At 50.1% G+C, this 25,376-nt stretch overlaps 1 protein-coding gene and 1 non-coding gene across 6 annotated transcripts; both read left to right on the top strand.

Annotated features, from left to right (window-relative positions):
- Window positions 1–1,907: 1,907 nt before the first annotated feature.
- Window positions 1,908–24,846, top strand: Tnpo2 (transportin 2). 5 transcript variants are annotated; one of them, XM_041649862.1, is made up of 25 exons: window positions 1,908–2,046; window positions 3,428–3,539; window positions 5,245–5,320; window positions 5,402–5,551; window positions 9,282–9,388; window positions 9,474–9,607; window positions 9,695–9,776; window positions 9,850–9,972; window positions 10,067–10,185; window positions 12,907–12,967; window positions 13,071–13,236; window positions 13,393–13,545; window positions 17,169–17,394; window positions 17,599–17,770; window positions 18,157–18,243; window positions 18,317–18,424; window positions 18,507–18,665; window positions 20,744–20,831; window positions 21,023–21,121; window positions 21,602–21,697; window positions 21,965–22,070; window positions 22,263–22,362; window positions 22,440–22,514; window positions 22,601–22,728; window positions 22,806–24,846. In XM_041649862.1, exons 2-24 carry the CDS (start codon window positions 3,441–3,443, stop codon window positions 22,706–22,708), a joined length of 2,694 nt encoding a protein of 897 aa, XP_041505796.1. In that variant the 5' UTR covers window positions 1,908–2,046; window positions 3,428–3,440; the 3' UTR covers window positions 22,709–22,728; window positions 22,806–24,846. The 5 variants fall into 5 exon arrangements, with proteins under 5 accessions (XP_041505796.1, XP_041505795.1, XP_041505797.1 ...); XM_041649861.1 differs by lacking the exon at window positions 1,908–2,046 and adding an exon at window positions 2,195–2,361; XM_041649863.1 differs by lacking the exon at window positions 1,908–2,046 and adding an exon at window positions 2,197–2,361 and having other exon boundaries at window positions 21,995–22,070.
- LOC121447733 lies at window positions 17,448–17,517 on the top strand. Its single transcript, XR_005974256.1, has one exon. It is a non-coding gene; the product is annotated as a small nucleolar RNA SNORD41 (small nucleolar RNA).
- Window positions 24,847–25,376: the final 530 nt, after the last annotated feature.

Raw genomic sequence — 25,376 nt, 5'->3', positions numbered from 1 at the left:
CCTTCCAACTCAAAACTGTGAGGGTGCAGCCCAGCACCGCGAATAAACCGTGTGTGGCGTCCTGAACGCAAGGCACCTTGGGACTTGTAGTTTCCAGGGTCACGGATGTGTATAAGTAGTGGCGGGACAAGAGGAAGCTCTGCGCATGTGTATGCGGCTTGCTGCACGTGTCTTTTAAGGAGGGTTTCTGTTTATAGTGAGAGTTCAGCTAATCTATTCGGGAGCTTTCCATTGATTCTCTCATCCGAGCCTAGTAAAAGAGGCTCCAGGTCTTGCTTTTCATAAGTGAACGCTGTCGGGACTGATTGTGCTAATGAAGTGTTTTAAGTTGTTTCTCTTTTCCAGTTGAGGCTTACCTCCCTGTCCCTCATCTGAAGGTCAATGAAATAGGACAGAACTCGGTTGTCCTTTGGGATTAGAGTTCTGGTTGGTTTAGTAAATATTGGTTTAGGCATTGTGCGAAGACAACGAAGGGCAGTTTCGAGCTGTGCTAAAAGCCAAAATTTCAAAGACTAATTTACGACCTGTCAGCTAAATTTATCGTGGATTATCTCTAATGTAACAAAGTATACACTATTCCCTGAAATGGAGGAGGCTAGTCGCAGGAGAGCGAGCGCTTTAATCGGCGACAGGGCTAGGAGGGGAAGTAGAGGAACCACTAGGGTCTCTAATTCTAGAGTACTATGTTCTGCTGTTGAAAAGGAAAAACTACTCTATTGGATTCTGTTGGCAGAAGCACTCATGATCCTGCCCTTGCCTAAATTCTCTGGGCAAGGGCTCTCATCTCACTTTTATCTTCAGGTAGGGAAGGGATTAGGTCTTCTGTTCGAATTTATTTAAAAAGTTATAGCCAGGGGCTGGAGAGTTGACCCAGGGTTAAGAGAATTTGTTTACTCTTCCATAGGACCATGGTTCAAGTGCTATCGTTGCTCACAACTAAGTATCTGGTAGCTCTAGTTCCAGGAGATTCAACTCTTTTGACTTTTACTGCTACCAGACACACATGCAGGCAAAACCTCCACATACATAAAATTCAAAAAGTTAAAAATAGCCTGTAGTATTTTCAGTTCCATGTAAAAGTGTTACAGTATTGAACAATAACAAAGATCAGAGAGTTGCTTCTGTCTCAGGTATAAAATCCACCCCAAACTGCGTGTCCTGCTCTTTATTCACATGTGGGTCAGATGTTGTTTAAGGGAGAAAGAGAAACAGCCATTTCAGTTTTTATTTATTTTTTTCAAGACCGTTTGTTTTTTGATGAAAGGGTTTCATGATGTAGCCCACGCTTTCCTGGTACCAGTGGGTACACTGTTGCCTTACTTCCTATTTCCGCCCCCCTCCTCCCCCAAATCCTGAGATTAGAGTTTTATGGGTCGCCACACCGGGCTGAGAACAGTTTAATTCTTAAGGAGTGTAGTAAGAGCGAAATTAGTTGTGGCTGAGGGATTCCTAGGCCCGTTACATACCCGGAGCTCCCATGCACTTGCAAATTTCTAGCTCCAGCAATAAGATGCATTCAGGAGGGCTGGAGGGCAAATCCAATGGGTACGGGTGCTGGCCACTCTTGCAGAGGACCCAGGTTTGATTTCTACATCCATATAGCGGCTCACAAACATCTGTAACTCCCTTTCCAGGGAGGAGCCCAATGCCTTTTTCTGGTCCCCACGGTACTGAACGCACATGGTTCAGGTAAAACACCAATACACATTTAAAAAGAAAGGAAGAAAAAAACCTGCAGTGAGAAAAAGGAGACAAGATGCTGGGAGGACCTAACGGCTAGAGAGGCTGGGGGGGGGGGGGCGGTACTTATTCAGTCACGTGACCGAACATGGCTGTGATCGCTCTCCCAGATCACGTGTGGGTGCTGCGCCTTCCGATTGGCTTGGCCAGGCCAGTTTGAACGGCCTACGGAAGCCGAAGCTATTCATTTCGGCCGCGTTTATTTTATTTTATTTTTTTTTATTCCCAGCCTTTGGCTCCCTCCTTCCGCGCGAGCCTCTGGAGAAGCTGCAGCACTTAGGCGCCGCCGCTGCCTCCCAGGGCCTGGTAGGTGGGCCTCTCTCGGCCGGGGCCCCTTGGCTTCAGCTCTCCTCGAACCTCTGTGGGTTCTGGGCCTGCGCCGCGCGCCGCCCAGGCGTCGGGGTCGCGCCCGGCTGAGAGGCGGGGAACCGGGTTGGGCCAGCTCGCGAGGCCGGCAGAACGGGCCGGGCGGGGGAGGGGGAGCTGAGCCAATCTCAGGGGGTGGGGCCTCGGCGCCCGGGCAGGTTTGGGTGCCACGAGATGCGGGCCAGTGGGGCGGCTGGGGTCGGGTTGGAGGGGCCCTGATTGGGGGAAGTCGTCGGGGGACGTCTCGAGGATCGGGTGTGTGTGGGGATCTGTTTCGGCGGGGTTTGGTTGGGTCTGATTGGGAGAGACAGCCTTGAAAGTTGGGGGGTGGGGGGGACTTGTTAGGTCCTAATAGGGAGGGGCGTCAGACTTAAACCCAGAGGGCTTTGCTGGGTCTGACTGTGAAGCGGTGGTGGGGATCCGTTGAGAGTAGCGCTCCGGGCGAGTGTTTGTGCGGGACTCTTTAGGGGAAGCTTTAGGGATTGGACAGATGGGGTCTCCGACACGAAGTGGTCGGGGGGCTTAAGGGAACTTGACTGGGGGAGCTGCCAGATATCCGTCAGCAGGAATTACTGCTGACTGGGGCTGAGGGTGAGAGCGAGAGAGGCTTGGCCAGACCTGATTGGGGCAGGCAGCGGGCACAGGTTCTGGGGGCTTGGGACGGGTTGCGTGGTTTTGACTAGCTCTCGTTCAGAGACCTGTCGGGCATTGCTGGTATTCTGGTGAAGGGGAGTCACTGGGTCGCGTCTAGACAAAAAAAGGGGGGCATGTACGTTTGCGGAGCTTGTAGGGCCGGTTTAGGGGAGGTAGCAGGAATGAGAAGGATCTAGGCGCTTAGGGACTTAGAGGAGCTCTGGAACCTAGGAGGTGGCTGGGATCTAGCGGAGCTTGAAGGCTGGATTTGAGGGAAGGAATCCTCGTGGACTGAGCCTTCACCTGGAAGACCGCTGGGGCAGGGCCCTCGCTCTCGAGTGAGGCGGAAGCCGTAGGGCCCATAACCGGGGGCGGCGGCGGTGGCGGCGCCGCCATAGGAAGAGGGTTCCACGTTAGGCTCGCTGTGGATCCGACGCGCCCCCGCCACCGGCCCTGATGGCCCGCTTTTATATTCCCCCCCACTCGCACTCTTGAGCCCGCGAGTGCGTGGCCGAGGATGGCTTAGCTGGCGGGGACCCCGCACTTGGATAGGCGCGGATCCGAGGCCTCTGCTTCTCCGCGGAGAGCGCTTGCGTCTGCACGCAGCCGCCTCTGCCTTGGGGATTCAAGTTGGGTCTCACACAGAACCCCAGCGACCCAGCGCTGACCCAGGCCCCTACCCCTGCAGTTCGCCTTGCGCCATGGACTGGCAGCCAGACGAGCAGGGCCTGCAGCAGGTCTTGCAGCTTCTCAAAGACTCGCAGTCGCCCAACACAGCTACTCAGCGCATTGTGCAGGATGTATCCTTCTTTCCTTCCGGGGCTGATGGAACAGGGTTGGTGTCTGCACCTCGTGAAAGCTAGAGAGGGAGGGACCACTTCTTGATCCCCAGACTCGGCTGCAAGAAAGAACATGACATGAGAATGAGAAAGGCTTAGATCCCTGGGTTCCATTTCCAGAGGTGCATAGAATGATGGGAATGCCTGGTCAGTTCACTGAGCACTTAATCCTGTTAAAAATGATGCTGTTAACTCTCGTTTTATAGATGGGGACCTGGAGGCTTAGAAAGGAGAAATGCCTGGCTAAGCTTCAGCTAGGAACCAGGGTGAGAAGCCCAGCCATCTCAGATTTAGTCCAATTTGCCTCGTCACAATGAGGCTAGATGGGGAGGAACGCTGGAGTTGCAACATAGAGTGTGGTTGAAAACTTTTTTTTTTTTTTTGCTGCTTGTTTAACAATATAAGTATCTTGGTTAGTTTTGTTGTCAATTTGATACATCTATGAAAGGGGATCTTCGACTGAAGAATTAACTCTATCAGAATGGCCTGTGGGAATGGATATAGGGCATTTTCTTGATTGGTCTAGCCCAGCCCGTTGTGGACCTGGGCTGTATAAGAAAGGATTGTGAGTCTGGGAAGGAGCCAATAAGCAACTTTGCACAATGGTTTCTGCTTTGGGACTTCTCTCTCCATGATGAACTAAAACAAACCCTTTACTCCCTGCCTTGGCTCTTGGTCAGTGTTTTATCGCAGCAGCAGAGAAGCAGATTAGAATAATGAGTTCAGAGTTAAATGAAATGGTCATGGTGGCATTAATCACAGTATTCAGGAGGCAGAGGCAAGCGAATCTCGGAGTTTGAGGGCAGCCTGGTCTTATGTAGACCTGTGAACAGTATCAAGTTTCACTTGAAAATGGGACAAGTCCCCCACCTTTTTCTGCAGTGTGGAGGCTGGAACATAAGGGCCTGGGGCATGCTGGCTACTCATTGTCTTCCAGTTGCATCCCTGAGTCCTGCTCCCTGGATTCCCAGTCGTTCTCTCTCCCAAGGCCGGAGACTGAATGGCCTCCCGTGTGCAAGGCGTGTGCTTTGCTGTTGAGCTGTGTCCCTGGACTGCTTTTTTGAGTCAGTGTCTCTCTGTATAACAGAATAAGAACTGAATGTGTAGCTCAGGTTAGCCTTCAACTTAGGGTGATCTTTCTGTCTCAGCGCTAGTGCTAGGACTATAGGCATGCCCCACACCCAAGTAGCCTTCCGTTCTGATTGAGAAAAACAGATCAGTGGAGTGCCGAAGTCAGAAGTGAGTAGCAGCTCTCAGTTTAAGGAGTAGTCTTTTTGAACGCACTCCTGCTCTGGCAAGGACATGAGGTGGTCAGGAAGCTCAGACATGCATCCTAGTCCATGTATGACTTGGTCTCCTGAAAAGGCCCTTTGGTGCTGTAGTGGTGGTGATTGGTCAGTGTCATCCCAGGAGCTGCTGGCTGCCTAATTGCATTGGTCACTCACTTTCTGAGCTATATAGCACTGAAGGAATATTGCCAAGGAAAGGTTCCTGTCTCTCAAGTTCTTTGTTTGTTAGGTTTTTTTTTTTTTTCTTTTTGAGCCAAGATCTTGGGATATGGTCCAGGCTGGCCTGGAATTCAAGACCTTGCCTCAGCTTCCCTAGTGTGGGATCACAGGGGTGCCCTGATACAAGTGACTTTCCAAGTCCCTTAACAGCTTGGCAGAAACTTAAACAACTCAACCAGTTTCCCGACTTCAACAACTATCTGATCTTCGTTCTGACCAGACTCAAATCAGAAGGTATGTTCTCTGTCCCTCCATGCCATGCGTGTCTTGCTTCTACTCACTGCCACAGCCTCTGACCTTAGCACTTTCCCACAGATGAGCCAACCCGCTCTCTCAGTGGCCTCATCCTCAAGAATAATGTGAAGGCGCATTACCAGAGCTTCCCGCCTCCTGTGGCTGACTTCATCAAACAAGAGTGTCTCAACAACATTGGCGATGCCTCCTCTCTCATCCGAGCCACCATTGGTGAGGGGGCTGTGGGGGTCGTCACCAAGGACACACTAAGGGCTTTCTCTGGGACAAGAAGCTATTCAGCGTGTTCAGGGTGTTGCTTACTGAATACTCCAGCACCCTCTGTGATGATAGCACTGTTACTACTGCCATCTGACTGGAGAGGAAACTGAGGCACAGAGATGCTAAAGGGACTTGCCTGGCAAGTAACAGCTTGGGAACAAGCCAGGGAGCGCAGGTCAGTCTCCCCCCACCCCCCTTTTGTTTTTACTTTTTGAGACAAGGTAGTCCAAGCTGGCCTCAAAGTCTCCAGTCTTCTTCATTCTCCTGAGTGCCTCAGTAACTCGGTGTCCACAGTTTGTGACTTAGTCTCAAACTATGTGCCTAAGGTGCAGCAGTTGCAGTACTTGCTTCCTCTGTGCACACAGTCAGTGGTAGTACCCCTCAAATGACTCGTGCACTGTGGGAATTAGTTAATGGAGCACCTTGTTGAATCCAGGAAGAAGAGATACCTGAGGACATTAGAACAGGAGGACTAAGATTGACTTAGGCCGTTTTCTTTTCCCTTAGGTGGTTTCTTAGGAGTGTTTCAAAGTTTATTGTTAAATTTTGTGTGAGTGAGGACACATAAGCCATTCTTGAATCTGGAGGTCAGAGAAGAACACTTTCACCTTCTACCTTATTGAGACGATCTCTTGTTTTTGCTGTACAGTGTGTTCGAGGCTGTATTGGCACAGTAGCTTCCTGTCCTTTCTTCCATCTCCTCCTGTCTCAGAGTAGAAATGATGGGATTACAGGTGCACACCACTGCATCCAGGTCATGTGGGTCTGGGTCATCAGGCTTGGATAGTGGGCGTTTTTACCTGCTGAGTCGTTTTCCTGGCTTCCAATTTTTTCTTTTTCTTTCTTTTTTTTTTTTTGATTTTTTTCGAGACAGGGTTTCTCCATAGCTTTTTGGTTCCTGTCCTGGAACTAGCTCTTGTAGACCAGGCTGGCCTCGAACTCACAGAGATCTGCCTGCCTCTGCCTCCCGAGTGCTGGGATTAAAGGCGTGCGCCACCACCGCCCGGCCCAATTTTTTCTTTTCTTTCTTTTCTCTTTCTTTCTTTCTTTGCCGTTATCTTTTTGAAATCTGTCTTCTTTCTTATTTGTTGTGTGATGTGCCTGGCAATTAGAGGACAACTTTGGAGGATGTTTCTCTGTTATGTGGACTTATGCCGTCAGCATGTGCTTGTCTCTACTAAGTCAGCTTGTTGACCTTCTAGAGACTGTTTTAAGGAAAAGACAGCTATTTATTTATATCTCAGGTAAGGAAGCCTTAAAAAATAAAGGCTGGGCATGGTAGTACACGCCTGCAATTTCAGCACTTACTGGGAGTTTGAGGCCAGCTGGATTTAAATAGTTCTAGGCCAGCCTTAGGTGAGATCCTGTCTCAAAAAAAGGAAACAAACAAACAAAAAAATAAATAAAATGGCTAGGTATGGTGGCCCATGCCTTTAATTTCAGCACTTGGGAGGTAGTAGCAGATGGGTCTCTGAGTTTGCGGCAAGCCTGATCTGCATAGAGATTTCCAGACCTGCAAAGTCTATACTTGTCAAGATTTTGTTTCTTGTTATTTTTCCTTTAGCAATATAGCCCTCCCTCCCTCCTTCCCTCCCTCCTTCCCTCCCTCCCTCCCTCCCTCCCTCTCTTTTTACTTTGTGTGGAGGTTGGAGTGGGGTACGTAGTACCACTGCCACTGTTCATGTGTGAAGGTCTGAGGACAACTTTGGAGAGCTGCTTTCTCTTACCATGTGGGGCCAGGGATCTCCAAGTCAGGTTGTCAGGCTTGGTGGCAAGCACCTTTATGTGCTCTGCTCTCTCTCTGGCCCTACAGTGTACTTGTATAACTAGGTATTATTGACATTGTTACAGGAATTTAAGTCATGTAGAGGTGATCTAAAGTCAATGAGAGATTGGGACTTAGCTCAGTTGATGGAGTGTGCCTGTTATCTACAGGGGGTGTGCATAGTTCTGTTAGTACTGTGCCAGTTCCTGTAATGCAGTAGATTTTGGCATCTCTGACGACCTGGAACTGATCCCCCATGGAATAGCTGTACTTGGAAGAGCTTTAGGGTTCTGGTGCTTTTTTTGAAACAGGGTTTTGCTACTCAGCTTGGGGTTTCAAACTTGGCATCTCCTTGCCTCAGCTCCCAGGAGCTAGCATTACAGTTTTCCACTGTAGCGCCTGACCAACGCTGGTACTCTTACTGTTTCCATTGAAGGCTGAGATTCATGTGGAACAAGAGAGGCTTTGGGGTGTGGCCAACGGTGGATGGGGCCGTTCTATCATGGGGTAGCATCCTCATAGTCTATCCAGTTACTTCAGAGAGACTTTTCAATTTTAGAGGTTGGCATCACTTGCGAGTTGGCAGTGGCGGTTTCTGCCCTTGTGAAACACTGCCATCTTGTGTTGATGATGGTGTGTGCGTTGGCTACCGTATCCACTGGCGACTCCATTGCCCTAAGACCTTAGAAGAGCCTTGCTTAGTACCTGTGGATTTCATTATTCTAAATCAGTTTATTGTAATGTGAGCATTAATCCAGCATCAGTATATTTGTTTATTTAAACAAACATTCTCTTGGTCTGTGTGTGTGCGTACATGCTTACAAGCACGTGGACAGGAGGGGCCAGAGGAGAACATCAGATACTTGTTTTTTTCACTCTGGAATCTGGAGCTAGGCTGGTAGCCAGCAAGCCCCAGAAACCCTCTGTCTCCAGTGATTACTGCATTTGGGATTACAGGTGTGTGTCAGCACTCCTGGCGTTTTACCTGGCTGCTGGGAACTGAACTCAGGTCCTTTATACTTACCCGGCAAACACTTTTACCCACTGAGCCATCTCCACAGTCCCCATGCCTGGATTTCTACTAGTCAGTAGAGCCCTTTCTTCAGATAAAAGAGCTTTCATGACTTGGCTGTTTGGTCCCATCATCTTCCTGCCCACAGCCTCTCTCTCTTCACCTTGGTGTTTCTTCTGTTACTACACCAGGCCTGCCATACTCTAGCCGAGACACCTTTGCCTCAGGTGACTGGAGGCTGCCTCCTGTTCATCTGTTTTAACTTCCTTCAGGTCTTTGCGTACATGTCAAGATGTCACCTGACCACTATTTTACAGTTGCTCCTCTCTAGCCTCACCTGTTGACACAGGCCTGTAACCAGCCGCTCCAGTGGAGGCAAGGGGGTTTGCAATTTCAGGTCTTGTCTTGGCAACTGGTAACCTTAACTCAAAAAGTTAAAATAAAAAATTTTAAAAGTAGGGTTGGGTATTTAACTCAACAACAAAATGCTTGCCCAATGTGCACAGGGCCCTGGGTTCAGTCCTCAGAACTATGAAATAAAAATAATTGAAAAACAGTTTGCTCTCTTCTCAGCCCTTGGCTTGTGTCCACCCAGATCTTTGGCTTATGTATCTTCGCCCCACACGTTCCCTCCATTTCTGAGAGTGGTAGTTTTGGGCAGATCCTACAACCTGGAACAGGGCTAGCTCAGAGGATGTGTGCTGAATAATCAAGCACTGCCTGAAGGGCTGCCACTCTGCAGTAGAGTGCTTACTTGGCGTTCGTGAGGTACCCTAAATCAGGCTGCCATGCAGGACTTGCATGGGAAAGAAGGGAGCTAGTGAGCCTGTTCCTTGGTGGGGAAGTTGGTGGGACCGCTAGACCCTTGCCCAGCCTGAGCAGCCTCCTTTCCCTGGCTGCCCCAGGCATTCTCATCACCACCATCGCTTCCAAGGGTGAGCTGCAGATGTGGCCTGAGCTGCTGCCCCAGCTGTGTAACCTGCTCAACTCAGAGGATTATAATACCTGTGAGGTAGGCTACAAGCAGGCCATGGCCTGGCCCAAGCAGGGGCTGGAGCTTGGAGTAGGACCCCCACCATCTCTGCCTCTCTGCCTAGGGGGCCTTTGGAGCCCTGCAGAAGATCTGTGAAGACTCCTCTGAGCTTCTGGATAGTGATGCTCTCAACAGGCCCCTGAACATCATGATCCCTAAGTTCCTGCAGTTTTTCAAGCATTGCAGCCCCAAGATCCGGTAAGTGAAGTTCCCCAGGGAAGAGGGGTCTTAGAGTTGGCAGGCAGGTGTAGTTCAGAAGTGATCCGTGCCTTTACTGACTACCAGGTCCCATGCCATTGCCTGTGTGAACCAGTTCATCATGGATCGGGCCCAAGCATTAATGGACAACATCGACACCTTCATCGAGGTGGGTCACTAGACTCGGGTGGATAGGGAGAGGCTGAGGGCCCTCGGGCAGCTGGCCTTGTTCTTTCTCACAGCACCTGTTTGCCTTGGCTGTGGATGACGACCCTGAGGTGAGGAAGAACGTGTGCCGTGCCCTAGTGATGCTTCTGGAAGTGCGGATCGACAGGCTCATCCCTCACATGCACAGCATCATTCAGGTACACATGGCCACCGCTGGGCTGGTGGGTGGCTGGAGGGGTTGGGGACACCCCCGCAGTCGGGCTGGGTCTCAGCCTCTCCCTATTGCCCCAGTACATGCTGCAGAGGACCCAAGACCATGATGAGAACGTGGCACTGGAGGCCTGTGAGTTCTGGCTGACGCTGGCCGAGCAGCCCATCTGCAAGGAAGTCCTGGCTTCCCATCTGGTCCAGTGAGTGCGCTAGCCCCATGCCAGCACCTGCAGCCCTCCCTGCACCTCTACCTCACCTAAATGCTTCTGCTTACCACAGCTCACGCAGTCCGTGCCAGTTTACTTTGTTTGTTTTTGATTTTTGATTTTTTTGAGACAGGGTTTCTCTGTAGCTTTGGAGCCTGTCCCAGAATTAGCTCTTGTAGACCAGGCTGGCCTCAAACTCACCAAGATCCGCCTGCCTCTGCCTCCTGAGTGCTGGGATTAAAGGCATGCGCCATTACTGCCTGACTGTCAGTTTACTTTGAATCTTGTGTATATTGATTTGTTTTTTTGAGACTATAACTTAAATGGCTTAAAAAATTAAGTAACAGAAACCAAATAGGGTGGCTCATACCCATCACTTGGGAGGCTAAGGTAGGATATTAGCACAAATTTTTGAGGCTGGATAGGGCTACATAATAAGTTTTAGGCCAGTTCTGGGTTATATAATGAGACCTTCCCTCAAACAAAACAAAAAAAACAAAAGCTAGTAGGCAAAAAGATGAGAAAACAATTCTCCAGCAAATCAAGGCCTCAGCCTGGCCAGACCCAGGTGCTCAGGACGAGAAAGCCGTCCACTTCTGCTGTCCTGGCTTCCCTTTCTGGCATGACCTTCCTGCATAGGTAATGCTGTGGTGCTGGCGTTACTTTTGTGTGTTGTTGTTTTTGGAGACAGAGTTCTCCGTGTATGGTTGTCCTGGAACTCGCTCAGTAGACCAGGCTGGCCTCAAACTTAGAGATCTGCCTGCCGCTCTCTGTGCTGGGAGTAAAGGTGTGTGCCACTCTGCTTGACAAGCTCTGGCGTTCTTCAGTTTAGGAGTTCAGAGACTTGAGTGATATTTAAGTAACAGGAGCTTAATCACCTTTTTGGGGTTTTGAGACAAGTGGGATGGGACTTGAGATCTAACTCCCTCAGACTCTGAAGTCCTAGTGGTAGAGCCATGTGAACCATGGCTGTTTGGAGCCCCTTCCTTTGTTTTGGTCAATCTGGATCACTTGCCTTTGAAATTATTGATAACAAGTAGGTGTTGTGGCTGGAGGGACAAGAGGACTTTCAGCAGAGAGGGGCAGGACAGCTGAGTCTGTTTTTATGCCTAAGGTTATTGTGCTCCAGAGTGTGAAACTATTTTCCTTGCTTGTTCCTGCCATGGGCCTAGCAGCTTCATCTCTGCAGTGCCCAGATACTGGGTCAGATGTTTGTGCTTTGTGTATTGCTGGGGTACAGCATTTTCAAGATTTTCAGGATTCTGGCATTCATTGTGTTTGGGTCAAGGGCTGTTTGGTGGTATTTGCCACTAAGATGGAGCAGCTGCTTGTGGCAGTAAACACTTGTAATCTCAGTGTTTGGAGGTTGAGGTAAAAAGTTCATGATGTCCTTTTCTTAAAAATGCGTATTGGTGTTCTGCCTGCATGTTCGTCTGTGCATCTGTGTGTGTGGTGCTCACAGAGGCCAGAATGTTTGATTCCCTGGGGCTAGAGTTAGAACAGCTGATGGTCTTAGCGACTGAGCTCTCTCTAGTCCTAGTGGCTACTTAGATCCTGTTTCAAAAGAGAGGGGGAAATTATGTCTCTTCATGATGGTGACTGAAAATGTTGTTAGTTCCCTGAAGGGGAGTGGACAGACAGGACACAGGGACATGGGAGTGCTGAACAGTCTGTCCCTCGCTCAGCTCTCCACCATTCCTGCTTCCTCTGCAGGATGGCAATTCAGCCAGAGTCCCTGCATTCTTTTTTTTTTTTTAATAATTTATTTAACTTTATCTTATGTTCAATATTATGGTTTTGGTCCCTGGTCCCTTTAAGAAACAAGCCACGCCTACTCCCTCCCCCATCCGCTGAGCAGGCTGATCTTCAGCTTCCTGCCTGAGCTAGTTCTCTTTTCCATCTTCCTCTCGGAGCGGCAGCTTCGCTTCTTTCTCTTCTGTCTCTTTCTCCTCTTCTCTCTCTCTCTCTCTCTCTCTCTCTCTCTGCCCCCCCTTCCCGCTTCCCCCTCTATAACCCCCTGAATAAATATTCAGCCTCACTCTGTATGTCCTGTCTATCCATGTCTCTTGTCTCCTGCCCGCCTGCCATGTGTTTCCCTGCCTGGGACCAGCCGTTGCTCAGGGACCAGCAGCCATCTCTGCCTGGGACTGGCTGCTCCCAGAGCCTGCTGCCTGCCGCCACATGGCCCACCACCACTGCTCGGGCCACCACTACTTGGGCCACTGCTCTGGGACTGGCAGCCGTCTCTGCCTGGGACTGGCTGCTCCAGGGCCCGCTGCCTGCCGCCACATGGCCCGCTACCACCATTTGGGACCTACAGCATTTCTGCTGCCTACTGCCGCCGGGGATCTTGCAGCATTTTTAAGAAAATTATAAAATTCATTGGTGTGAAGGTATCAGATCACCTGGAACTAGAGTTACAGACAGTTTTGAGCTGCCATGTGGTTGCTGGGAATTGAACCCAGGTCTTCCGGAAGAGCAGCCAATGCTCTTAACCACTGAGCCATCTCTCCAGCCCCCTGCATTCTTTTTAGTTTTTCAAGACAGGGTTTTGCTGTAGCTTTGGAGCCTGTCCTGGAACTAGCTCTTGTAGACCAGGCTGGCCTCGAATTCACAGAGATCCACCTGCCTCAGCCTCCCAAGTGCTAGAATTAAAGGCATGTGCTACCACTGCCTGGCCCTCGGCATTCTTACCAACAGTCTCTCTCCCTGCAGGTTGATTCCTATCCTTGTGAATGGGATGAAGTACTCTGAAATTGACATCATCTTACTTAAGGTCAGCTGGGAGTGGCCACAGTTGGCGGTGGGTGGCCAAGAGCATGGGTGTTGGGTCGGAGTCTCCAGCCAGTGCTGAGAAATCTTCCTGGGCTGGTCCCTAGGGGGACGTGGAGGAGGACGAGGCAGTACCTGACAGCGAGCAGGATATCAAGCCCCGTTTCCACAAGTCACGCACAGTGACACTGCCCCACGAGGCTGAGCGGCCTGATGGCTCTGAGGATGCGGAGGATGATGATGATGACGATGCTTTGTCGGATTGGAATCTGAGTAGGTAGTAGGCCAGCTCTGCAGGGAGAGGGTGAGATGCTGGTGCAGAGCAGTTTGTGAAGAACTGGTGGTGACACTTGGTCCCAGGGCTGAGATAAAAGGACTGAATACCCACTCCACAGGCCTCTCACCCTGAGTCCCATTGTCCCCCTTCAGGGAAATGCTCCGCAGCTGCGCTGGACGTCCTTGCTAATGTCTTCCGGGAGGAACTGCTGCCCCACTTACTTCCCCTGCTCAAGGGCCTCCTGTTCCACCCTGAGTGGGTGGTCAAGGAGTCAGGGATCCTGGTGCTGGGTGCCATTGCTGAGGGTGAGTCCCCAACACGTGATCGGCATCTACCTGGGCTGACCTGATGAATGCAACTCCACAACATGAATGCAACTCCACAACACAGGCTGGGCCTCTTCATCCTTCCATTCTTTTTTTTTAATTATTATTATTATTTACTTACTTACTTATTTATTTATATAAGATTTCTGCCTCCTCCCTACCACTGCCTCCCATTTCCCTCCCCCTCCCCCGATCAAGTCCCCCTCCCTCATCAGCCCGAAGAGCAATCAGGGTTCCCTGACCTGTGGGAAGTCCAAGGACCACCCACCTCCATCCAGGTCTAGTAAGGTGAGCATCCAAACTGCCTAGGCTCCCCCAAAGCCAGTACGTGCAGTAGGATCAAAAACCCATTGCCATTGTTCTTGAGTTCTCAGTAGTCCTCATTGTCCGCTATGTTCAGCGAGTCTGGTTTTATCCCATGCTTTTTCAGACCCAGGCCAGCTGGCCTTGGTGAGTTCCTGATAGAACATCCCCATTGTCTCAGTGTGTGGGTGCACCCCTCGCGGTCCTGAGTTCCTTGCTCGTGCTCTCTCTCCTTCTGCTCCTGATTTGGACCTTGAGATTTCTCGGTGCTCCAATGTGGGTCTCTGTCTCCTTTCATCGCCTGATGAAGGTTAATATTCAGGAGGATGCCTATATGTTTTTCTTTGGGTTCACCTTCTTATTTAGCTTCTCTAGGATCGCGAATTATAAGCTCAATGTCCTTTATTTATGGCTAGAAACCAAATATGAGTGAGTACATCCCATGTTCCTCTTTTTGGGTCTGGCTTACCTCACTCAGGATAGTGTTTTCTATTTCCATCCATTTGTATGCAAAATTCAAGAAGTCCTTGTTTTTTACTGCTGAGTAGTACTCTAATATGTATATATTCCATACTTTCTTCATTCTTCCATTGAAGGGCATCTAGGTTGTTTCCAGGTTCTGGCTATTACAAACAATGCTGCTATGAACATAGTTGAGCATAAACTTTTGTTGTATGATAGGGCCTCTCTTGTGTATATTCCCAAGAGTGGTATTGCTGGGTCCAGGGGTAGGTTGATCCCGAATTTCCTGAGAAACCGCCACACTGCTTTCCAGAGTGGTTGCACAAGTTTGCATTCCCACCAGCAATGGATGAGTGTACCCCTTTCTCCACAACCTCTCCAGCAAAGGCTATCATTGGTGTTTTTTATTTTAGCCATTCTGACAGGTGTAAAATGATATCTTAAAGTTGTCTTGATTTGCATTTCCCTGATTGCTAACATCCTTCCATTCTTTTTTTTTTTTTTTTTTTTGGTTTTTTCGAGACAGGTTTCTCTGTAGCATCCTTCCATTCTTTATTGGTTTTCAGGACAAGGTTTCTCTGTGTGTGGACCAATCTGGCCACCAGCTCAGAGATCAGCCTGCTTCCTCATTCTTTCCAAAGAGCTTTGTTATTTGTCTCCTCCTTGCTTGACCTGAAAGACACACCCTCATCCCCCACCCCCACCCCTGCCCCCCCCCCCCCCCAGCAAATTCTCAACACAGCAGCCCTCTTCCTGGTTCTCACAAGCAAGTGATTGCAATGCTCCAAGCATTGGGCAGCAGCTGTAGTGCCCACTGGTCCTTCCTCTTTACCCATACCACTGGGGTACCCTTCGCATCAGAGTCTGCAGGGGAACTTCATCCATATAGCCAGGGCCAGGCCTAGGCTTCATACACTAGCAAATTGAGCTACACAAGCTGATGCCACTTTCCTCGTGTTCAGTTTAGGTCTGGACTCTTGCTGTGTGCTAGGCTGCCCCCTAGAATTGGAAGTGCCTCGTTTTGGAGACCCCTTAAATTTAACCCAGTATAAACGAGCACAGTTGTGACCTATGGTCACAGACTGGAGGAGCATGACTGCCAGTGTAGTCTACACAGGAAGTCAGGCAGGCTTGGGAGACATCCGAACAACACATAGTGTGCCTGCAAGTTGGCGCAGCTCTGGACTTTCCTTCCACAAGACAGGGTGTGGACTGTGACCATTTTTTGGCCCATGTGTGACCATCTCACCACCCAGAATTGTCACCCAAATTCCAGCCATTAGGCAGTAAGAGCTTTCAGTCTGGAGAGCCTTTAATGCCTATGAGTGAGGCCTGGGATGCAGTCTATTAGTACAACACTTGTCTGGATTTTGAAAGACTCAGGGTCTATCTAAAAATGGTTTCCTGACTTCTGCTTACTAGGTGACTGACATCTCAGATACCATGCAACATGTGTGCATGGTTATTTTGTTTGTTTGTCTTTTGGTTTTTTGAGACAGTTTCTCTGTGTATCTCTGGCTGTCCTGGAACTCACTCTGTAGACTCTGTAGACCAGGCTGGCCTCAAACTTACAGAGATCCACCTGCCTCTGCTTCCCTGAGTGCTGGGGTTAAACGCGTGGGCCACCACCACCTGGCTTATGTTTTGTTCTTTGAGACAGAGTCTTGTTCTGCTATGATTCTCCTGCTTCAGGCTTCCTAGTGTTGGGATTGCAGGTATGTTTCACCACACCTGGCAAGTCTTGGAGATCTGGCAGTCCTGCCTCAGCTTTCAGAGTACAGGGAGTGTCACCTGTGAATGTTGAGAAAACCTTGTTAGGTGTATTGTGTTCTGTAGACTAGTGAGGACGATCTAGAGAAGTTGATACCAACGTGTGCTCAAAGCACTCAGGCAGGCAGATCGCTTTAGTTCAAGGCCAGCTGGTCTAAACATCAAGTTCCAGTAAAGTCAGGACAAAAAAGTGGGGGAAGGGAAGCTAGTGCTTGAGGCCCAAGTTTTTTTGTGTGTGTTTCTTTGTTTTGTTTTTGTGGGGTTTTTTTTTTTGTTGTTGTTGTTTTTGTTTGCTTGGTTTTTGGTTTTTCAGAACAGGGTTTCTCTGTAGCTTTGGAGCCTGTCCTGGAACTAGCTCTTTTAGACCAGGCTGGCCTGCTTCTGCCTCCCAAGTGCTGGGATTAAAGGCGTGTGCCACCACCGCCCAGCAGGCCAGGGTTTCTCTGGGTAGTTTTGGAGCCTCTCATGGGGAAAAAAAAGAATGAGGGCTGGGGAGATGGATGGCTCAGTGGTTGAGAGTGCTCATGACCGTCCCGAGGACCTGAGACTCATTCCTAGCACCCACCTGGCCTCTCACAACTGCTTATAACTCCAGGCCTTGGGCCACTGGCACACTCTTCTGCCCTTGTGGGTGCCTCACACCAACACACCCCTCACACAAAAGTAAATCAAAAGAAAAAGAAGAGAAACACAGAGGAAGAAGGTTCCAAGTTGGGAATCACTTCCTGTCCATCTGGGTCTTTGCTGTCCCATGAAGTTTAACTCACTAAAGAATCCTGCACATTTTGATTAGTCTTGTGTTTTTTTGAAGACTGGGGATGGGGGTCCTTTCTCCATGATGTACTAGTCTTGAACCTGTGGCATGCCTCCTGCCTTGTTCTAAGTACTGGCATTGTTGGTTTGAGCTACTGCCCAGTCAGAATTTGAACCACCTTCAGCTCCAGTATATCTGCTCTGTCTCCTCTCGCTCCTATCTTTCATGGTCTCTGAAACGCCACCAAGCCTCAGCTTTCCCACCTATTATGTTTGGTTGGATATGCCTAAGCCCCAGCCTTCTCTTACTGCAGGCTGTATGCAGGGAATGGTGCCCTATCTACCTGAGCTGATCCCACACCTCATCCAGTGCCTGTCAGACAAGAAGGCCCTGGTACGCTCCATTGCCTGCTGGACACTGAGCCGCTATGCCCACTGGGTAGTCAGCCAGCCACCGGACATGCACCTCAAGCCTCTGATGACAGAGCTGCTCAAGCGTATCCTGGATGGCAACAAGAGGGTGCAGGAGGCAGCCTGCAGGTAAGCCTTGACCCTTGATCCCTGACCTCTGTCCCTCCAGTGGTTCCTCACCCTGGGAAATGATGATGCCTGTGACTGCTGACAAGACTCTGATCTCTGTCGTATTCGTACTGGCTGATCCCATGTACATCCTCCCCGGCTGCCTGTGGTGCAGTTCTGTCTGCTAAGTCCATTAAGCTTTTTCCTTCCTCTTGCATTCACCAGTGCCTTTGCTACCTTGGAGGAGGAGGCATGCACGGAGCTGGTCCCCTACCTCAGCTATATCCTTGACACTCTTGTTTTTGCCTTTGGCAAATACCAGCATAAGAATCTGCTTATCCTCTATGATGCCATTGGCACCCTGGCCGACTCTGTGGGCCACCACCTTAATCAGCCGGTGAGTCCCTAGAGACCCTCTGTGTCCTATCCTTGTAGCCCTGGGCATCTGGTGTCTTGTGTTTTTACCCTGTGATATGATATGTTACATATCAGGGACATGACCACGGCCTTGACAGGCAGACTTCCCTGCCTCTAGTGCGAGAGATGAACAGTAATGAGGCAGTGTGGCCAGTGCTGTGATCTGGGAGTGCATGGGCTGTGGGAAGCAGGAGGCCCCACCCAGGTTTCTGTGAGTGGGAGGAAGGGACAGATGAGAAACATCAGAAGGGCTTACAGATTTTGAACTATGGCCAGGAGCCTGGATGTCATCCTTTAAGGGACAGCGTTGACTGAGTTAGACTGCCACACCCATCCAGGAAACCCAACTTGCTATTCCTTCTCCAGGAATATATTCAGAAGCTGATGCCTCCACTGATCCAGAAGTGGAATGAGCTCAAGGATGAAGACAAGGACCTTTTCCCCCTGCTGGAGGTGAGTGGGCTTAGGTCCTTCTGCAGAGCCCTTCCATCTGGCCAGAGCTCACCCTTGCCCTTTTCCCTGCCAGTGTCTGTCGTCTGTGGCCACTGCCCTGCAGAGTGGCTTCCTGCCCTACTGTGAGCCTGTCTACCAGCGCTGTGTTACTCTGGTGCAGAAGACACTGGCCCAGGCCATGGTGAGCACCCTGGGCCCCCTGCACATTTGCTTTACTGCCCAGGCCCTAGCCTATCTCCCTCACCTACCCCCTTTGTATCCAGATGTACACACAACACCCTGAACAGTACGAGGCCCCTGACAAGGACTTCATGATCGTTGCATTGGACCTGCTTAGTGGTTTGGCTGAGGGCCTGGGTGGCCATGTGGAACAGCTGGTAGCCCGAAGTAACATCATGACATTACTCTTCCAATGTATGCAGGTGAGTGGGTACCCTACATAGGCCACACCTAAAAGGCCAAGGGAACTTTTTTTTTTTTTTTTTTTTTTTTTTTGGTTTTTCGAGACAGGGTTTCTCTGTGGTTTTGGAGCCTGTCCTGGAACTAGCTCTTGTAGACCAGGCTGGTCTCAAACTCACAGAGATCCGCCTGCCTCTGCCTCCCGAGTGCTGGGATTAAAGGCGTGCGCCACCACCGCCCGGCAAGGGGGAACTTTTTATAGGCCATAATAGTTACATAGCAGCTGCCATAGTTGACCCTTAGGGGGCGGGGTCCGGGTCCTGATTGTGCCCAGGGAACATCAAAGAAATGGAGCCCTTAAGAAATAATTTTTCATGGGCTAGAGAAATGACTCCACAGTTGAAAACACTTGTTTCTCTTGCAGAGGACCTGGGGTTGGTTCCTAGCACCCACATGGTGGCTCACAACCATCTGTTATTCCTGATCTAAGGCATCGATCGCCCTCTTCTAGTCTTTGTGGACACTAGGCACACACATGGTACACAGACATGCATACAGGCAAAACTCTAATCATACACTTAAGATGAAAGTCAATATTTTTTCCTTTTAAAGACTAGGCATGGTATTACATGACTTGAAATCAAGTGCTCAGGAATCAGAGACTTGTGGGTCTCTGAATTTTAGGCCAGTCAGGGCTACATAGTGAAACCTTGTCTCCAAAATAAAATAATCAGTTCTGTGCCGTTAAAATGGCTCAGCAGGTAGGGATGTCTACCACCACATCTATGACAACCTGGCCAGAGAACTCCAGGACCCACGTGAATTAAAGAGTGAACCAACTCCTGCAAGTTGACCTCTGACCTCCACATGTCTGTCATGGCACTTTTACCTACTCATGCATACACACAAAAATTAAATAAATACAAATTTTAAGGGTGTATAAATATGATGAGCTTCACAAACTGTCTCAAAAAAACAAAGTGGAAGGCTTGGGATGGTCAGTGGTAGAGCTCTTGCCTACCATCTGTAAGGCTCTAGCAACCTCCAACACTAACGTAAATAAAAACAATAAATGGTGGGAGGTTCCTCAGGAATGACACCTGGTTTTTGCCTATCCTCCCATCTACAGGTGTTCACTCATACCCTGTTCACACAGAGATAGAATAAAATTCTTGTCAGGAAATGTAGTGCAGGTTGATCTCAAAAATAAAGTTTGACTATTGGGCAGTGGTGGTGCACCCCTTTAATCCCAACTAGAGCTATGTAGTGAGACCATGTCTCCAAAATATATATGTATGTATGTATGGGCTAGAGAGATGGCTTGGTCAGTAAAGTGCTTGTTGGACAAGAATAGAAACCTGTGTTTGATTTCCATCACCCATGGGGGCAGGGGCTGAAGTGGTGGCTTAGGTTAAGGGTACTTGCTGCTCTTTCAGAGAACCTAAGTTTGGTACCCAAATCAGGTAGCTGACAATGACAAGTGCCTGCAACTCCAGCTCTTCAGGGATCTGAGTCCCACACTAGCCTCCAAGGACACCTGTACAGCTCTCTTCCCCGAATATACACACAAAGATAAAATAATAGGTGCGGCTGCACAAGGGGACCTGTAATCCCAACTGGGAAAATGGAGACAGGAGGATCCCTGAAATTCTCTGGCCAGCTTGTCCACTTGAGTTTTAGTGAGCTTAGGTTTGGAAAGAAATTATGTTTCGAAAATAAGGTTGGGTAGCAACGGAGGAAGATGACCTCATGCACATGGACACTGGTACCACATACAGTAGTCAGCCTTGTTTGTGCAACAGACCCTGTCTCAAGAAAGAAAATTTAGGGGTCTATTTAATATATCTGTTAATTTGTGGTTTGAGGGCTGGGGATGGAACAGGGTTTTGGAGCATTTTAAGTAAATGCTCACCAATGAACTTCACTGCCAGGTCCTGGCAACAGGCTATAGTATAGTAGGAGATGGCTAACAGGGTAGGGGACAGACCTGTACCTCTGCCAGTGTTCATGGTCAGGATGTGCTCTAGGGACTGTGCCGCCTCAGCTGGCTTGGATGGAAGGAGTGGGAGCCCTGTCATTTTGCCACCTCTCCCAACTCCAGGATTCCATGCCTGAGGTCCGGCAGAGCTCCTTCGCCCTTCTGGGAGACCTTACCAAAGCCTGCTTTATCCACGTCAAGCCCTGTATCGGTAGGCTACCCCATTTCCCTATCCTATGACCCCAGTCTTGGCCTCCAGTGATGGAGGTATGCCCTGGGAGGCCAATGACTGGACTGGGATGTATTCATACTGTCTGATGGGCTGCTGATCCAGTTCTGGGAATGTGGCCTCATTGGCCTTTCTGCTCAGTCTTTTATTTTCCTGCTCTTCTCTTCTGTTAGCTGAGTTCATGCCTATCCTGGGCACCAACCTGAACCCTGAATTCATCTCTGTCTGTAACAATGCCACCTGGGCCATTGGGGAGATCTGCATGCAGATGGGTGAGTGCCCTAAAAGTAGCAGACTTCCTCTTCATTGCTCTGTTTCTATCTTGGGGGCCAGACCTTGATTCTGACAGGCCCCCTAAAGGAATGCCTCTGACTGGCCAGGGACAAGAACATGTTTTGATTTCCCTGACAGGTGAAATCAAAGAACTAAAACACCATTACCATTTATGAGGTGGGGTATATGGTCTGTTCCTGCTGGACCTTCTCATGTAATTGTCTTCCTGAAAAACCCAGTGGGATCAGTTAGGTGACTTGGGCCTCCTCACCTGTGGGTAGTGACTTGAGAGTCCTTTGGGTGGGTCTGTTGTGGCTGTGGACTCGACTGGGAGCATCCCGAGGAGGCTCTTTGTGCTCTCAGGCTTTGTGGTACACCAGTCTGCATGGAACTGGGGACATGGACTGAGGTCAGCAGTACCCAGCTGACCTTCTGTGGGTGGAGTGGGCCATGCAGGGCTCTAAATGGCTGGTCCCTAGGGGCAGAGATGCAGCCCTATGTGCAGATGGTCCTCAACAATCTGGTGGAGATCATTAACAGGCCCAACACACCCAAGACACTACTGGAAAACACAGGTGAGTACCAGGCTTAGGCTGAGAGGGGAGAGTTCCAGGAAGGGTGTCAGCACCTGGAATGGGATTCTGGGAGGAACCCAAGAAAGAATACTGGCTTTAGATTATATGGGAAGAGACCTAGGCTGGGAGGGAAGGACACCCGAATGGGCCAAACTCAAAGGCCCAGGATAACCACAGGGTCGTTCAGTTGGGGCCTGTGGGGCGGGGCTCGGTGCCTCCTGTCAGAGGCCCCGCCACGTACCGTCCCGGGGCCACTCGGGGTTGCAGGTCGCCTGACGAGTCCCTCTGCCATTCCAGCCATCACCATCGGCCGCCTGGGCTACGTGTGCCCACAGGAGGTGGCACCCATGCTGCAGCAGTTCATCCGGCCTTGGTGTGTGCCTGCCTGGGTGGGGCCTGCTGGGGGTGGGCAGAACAGCTGTGCTTCCCAGCGCCACCCCCATGGATGCATGTGGGAGACCTCTACCTACGGATACCCCCCTCCCTGTTCCCTCCAGCTATCCTTCATCTATGCTTGTCTAGCCCCAAGTCTATCCACTGACATGCTGCCCTCCTCCATGGCCAGGTGCACGTCCCTTAGGAACATCCGGGACAACGAGGAGAAGGATTCTGCCTTCCGAGGCATCTGCATGATGATTGGTGTCAATCCTGGGGGTGTTGTGCAGGTCCGCGCAGCGGGGCACAGAGGGCAGGGCGGGGGCTGGCTTGGGCAGCCCCTCACATGGGATCCGTCATATTTCAGGACTTTATTTTCTTCTGTGATGCTGTAGCCTCCTGGGTGAGCCCGAAGGATGACCTTCGGGACATGTTTTATAAGGTAAGGCTCCTGTTGGTCCATGGAAGTCCTGGGGAGTAGACACCATTGGCTTGTTCCAGCCCATAGTCAATCCTGCCTCTCTGCAGATCCTCCATGGCTTCAAAGACCAAGTCGGGGAGGAAAACTGGCAACAGTTCTCAGAGCAGTTTCCACCACTGCTCAAGGAGAGGCTAGCAGCCTTCTATGGGGTCTAAGTGAACGTGGAGACCACCAGGTGAGCGGGTCTTTCAGTACTCAGGCTTATTACAAAGTGAAAAGGATGAAGGCCCTGACCGTCCCTTTCCCCTGCAGGTTTCTGTCTGCGTCATCGTCGGAGGGTGTGCTGGGGAATGTGCTGCTTCCAGAAGTCACTGTGCCCTGGTCCAGGGGGGTTAGGGAGGAGTGAGTGGGACCTAAATCCAGATGCTGCCTAGCTGTGCATCTGTCCATCTGTCGGTCCACTTGCCCCACCAGGCCTGACGAGTGGGCAGGTGGGTGGGGACTCCATGCTCATCCTACAGATAGGGAGGGGGGTGGGACTTCTTGGTGGGCAAGAGTTCTCTGGGCTCTAATCTGGGTCATCTCAGGCAGCCCATTTGGGTCAGCCATGTGGGAGGGAGGAATCCTAAGGCCTACCGAATCCGGTGTCAGATAAGGCAAGGGAATTACAGGTGGGGAGGGGGGTTCCTTGTAGAGAAGCATACACTCACATGTACACATGTGGACACACGCATGTGCGGGCACCGCAGCCAGCTAGGCTGGGCCAGCCGCCCCACCATTTCCTTGACTGCATGGAGACAGTAGAATTAGTGAACCCCCAAATTATGCCTATGGCCTTCTGTGTACCTTGCATCTAGAGTATAAGAAGCTTCTGCTGTTTTGCCGGAATTGGCAGTGATTGGGAGGGCTGGGAGGTTTGGGGGGACCTCAGCTGGGCCCCCAGGGCCAAGGGAGGAGGGCGGTCACTTTGGGACTGACCTCTCAGCACTTGCACACTTTGAACCTGCTCCACACACTTCCTGCCAGCTTCACGGCAGCCTCTGTTAGTGTGTCCCCATCTTTGTGACATCCCAGCCAGCGGCAGAGTGGGGACCATTGGAGCATCTGGGACTGGCATGAGGCTACCCTCTACACTTTTCCTGTTCTCCAAAGGCATTGAAAGCACGGGCCTGGACTAGTTTTCCTTAAGAGAGCTTAAGGGCAGCCAGAGCTGCCAGCATGATTACCTGGGCCTCTCTTGAAACAGCTTCAAGGATAGTCCAGTTCTCTGCTCCTGAGAACTCCCTTCTCAAGAGCTGGGGCAACAGCGTGTGATTGGTGAGGACAAAGGACAAAGGTTTACTGGGTCCAGCAAGATCTGAAGGCTTGGGGGAGCAGGGTATACCCAGGGCCTCCAACTTTGTTCCTTTTGGGACTTAATGCTCATCACAGTGTCCACTGGACTCAGAATTCCCCCCCACCAGATTGGTATACTGACTCCAAAAATCCTTGAAGAAATTGGTGGGGGAATGCCATCAAGGTGGGAGGGGCTTCCTGAGAGGAGGGGGGCATGAATATTTCCAAATTGGCTGTGGAAATCAGCCTTGCAGATCCCTGAATGTTTTTCCTCCATTCCCTTCCTTGCTTCCTACTACTTTGGGAGCCCATTATATTTTGGGCTTTGACCAGAGTTCTGCATCTTAGGACCTGCTCCATCATCCCTCTAAGAACCTGTTATCCCATCTAGGCCATGTGTCTTCTCTTAAGCAGGGTCAGGCCCTGCCTCTATTCCCAGGGACACTTAGTGCACATTCCATAACTCAGCTAGTGGTCCCTATCCCCTCCAGCCTCAAACTTGAGCAGGTCTCTGGAAGCCATTTGTAGGGGAAAAAATTTTTTTTAAAGAAAAATACCATTAGCTTTCTGGTAATTCCACTTCTTTGGAGCATCCTCTGCTGGGTCTTGGGGTGTATTGATGGATTGACTATCTAATGGAGTTGTGACCCCCCTCTGCCCAAGGTGGGAGTTCCAACTGTCTTCAGGAGAGGGGAGCCCAATTCTTGTGTTTTCCTTTTTTTTTTTAATTTTATTATTTTTTTAAAAAATATTTAATTTTTTAATTTATTTTTTAGTTGGTTTTTGCACAATGAAGTTTCAGTTTCTTAACCTTCCTTGCCCAGGGCTGCGGACACAGACTGACCTTGATCTGCAGCTCCTTCCCCAGCCCCCCATTTTCCTGAGTCTTTTTACCATTCCCCTGTGGGCTCCCAGGTCTATCCATCTGTAACTGTGCTGTGCTGGGGACTGGCGCCTAGGTGGCGTGAGCTTCCACTTGTGTAGAACTTTGTTGAGTAAAGGTCAGTTTCTTGTGAAAGTCTTGGTGTCTGGTTTCCTCGTCCTTGACTTGGGTGGTGGAGTGGTGTGGAGGTGGGCTTTTCTGTGGCTCCAGTGCTATGGGAGTGCTGACAGAATCCGCCGGCTCCGAGGAACGAGGCAGAGAAGATAGAGCAGGAGCAGGACGCAGGGTGAGCTGAGATGCACAGCTGCTCCTGGTGGGCTGCCTGATTGAGGCAGGAGGATAGCAAATTTGAAATCAGTCTGGGTTGATTGAGACATTGATTCAAAAAAGGGAGCTATAATTCCATTCATAAAATCAAACTGAGAAGGCTAGTAGCTAGCTTAGATTGATACATAAAGTCTTACTTTTAATTCCCAGAACTTGAAAAGTAAAATTGAGGGTCCAAGGAAACCTATTTTCATCTTTGTTATGTGGGAAGGTGAGTGTGAAAGAGGTGTGCACAGAAATTGTGCAAGCTGTTTTCCAAGATTAATGTATGGCAGCCTTTCATTGGTTTGTTGAACATAATTGTAAGGCCTTATAACAGACACAACTTTAGGTCACTG

This window comes from Microtus oregoni, unplaced genomic scaffold, assembly GCF_018167655.1.
Source record: "Microtus oregoni isolate MIOR12 unplaced genomic scaffold, Mior012 000004F_ref0000308, whole genome shotgun sequence".
Taxonomy (NCBI): domain Eukaryota; kingdom Metazoa; phylum Chordata; class Mammalia; order Rodentia; family Cricetidae; genus Microtus; species Microtus oregoni.
This window is presented reverse-complemented; position numbering and strand designations above follow the sequence as displayed.

Coding starts and splice junctions, on each gene's coding strand:
- Tnpo2 (XM_041649865.1), top strand. CDS start 3,441: ATGGACTGGCAGCCAGACGAGCAGGGCCTGCAGCAGGTCTTGCAGCTT. Junction 3,540..5,244: donor CTCAGCGCATTGTGCAGGAT/GTATCCTTCTTT, acceptor ACAGCTTGGCAG/AAACTTAAACAACTCAACCA. Junction 22,071..22,262: donor CAGCAGTTCATCCGGCCTTG/GTGTGTGCCTGC, acceptor CTCCATGGCCAG/GTGCACGTCCCTTAGGAACA.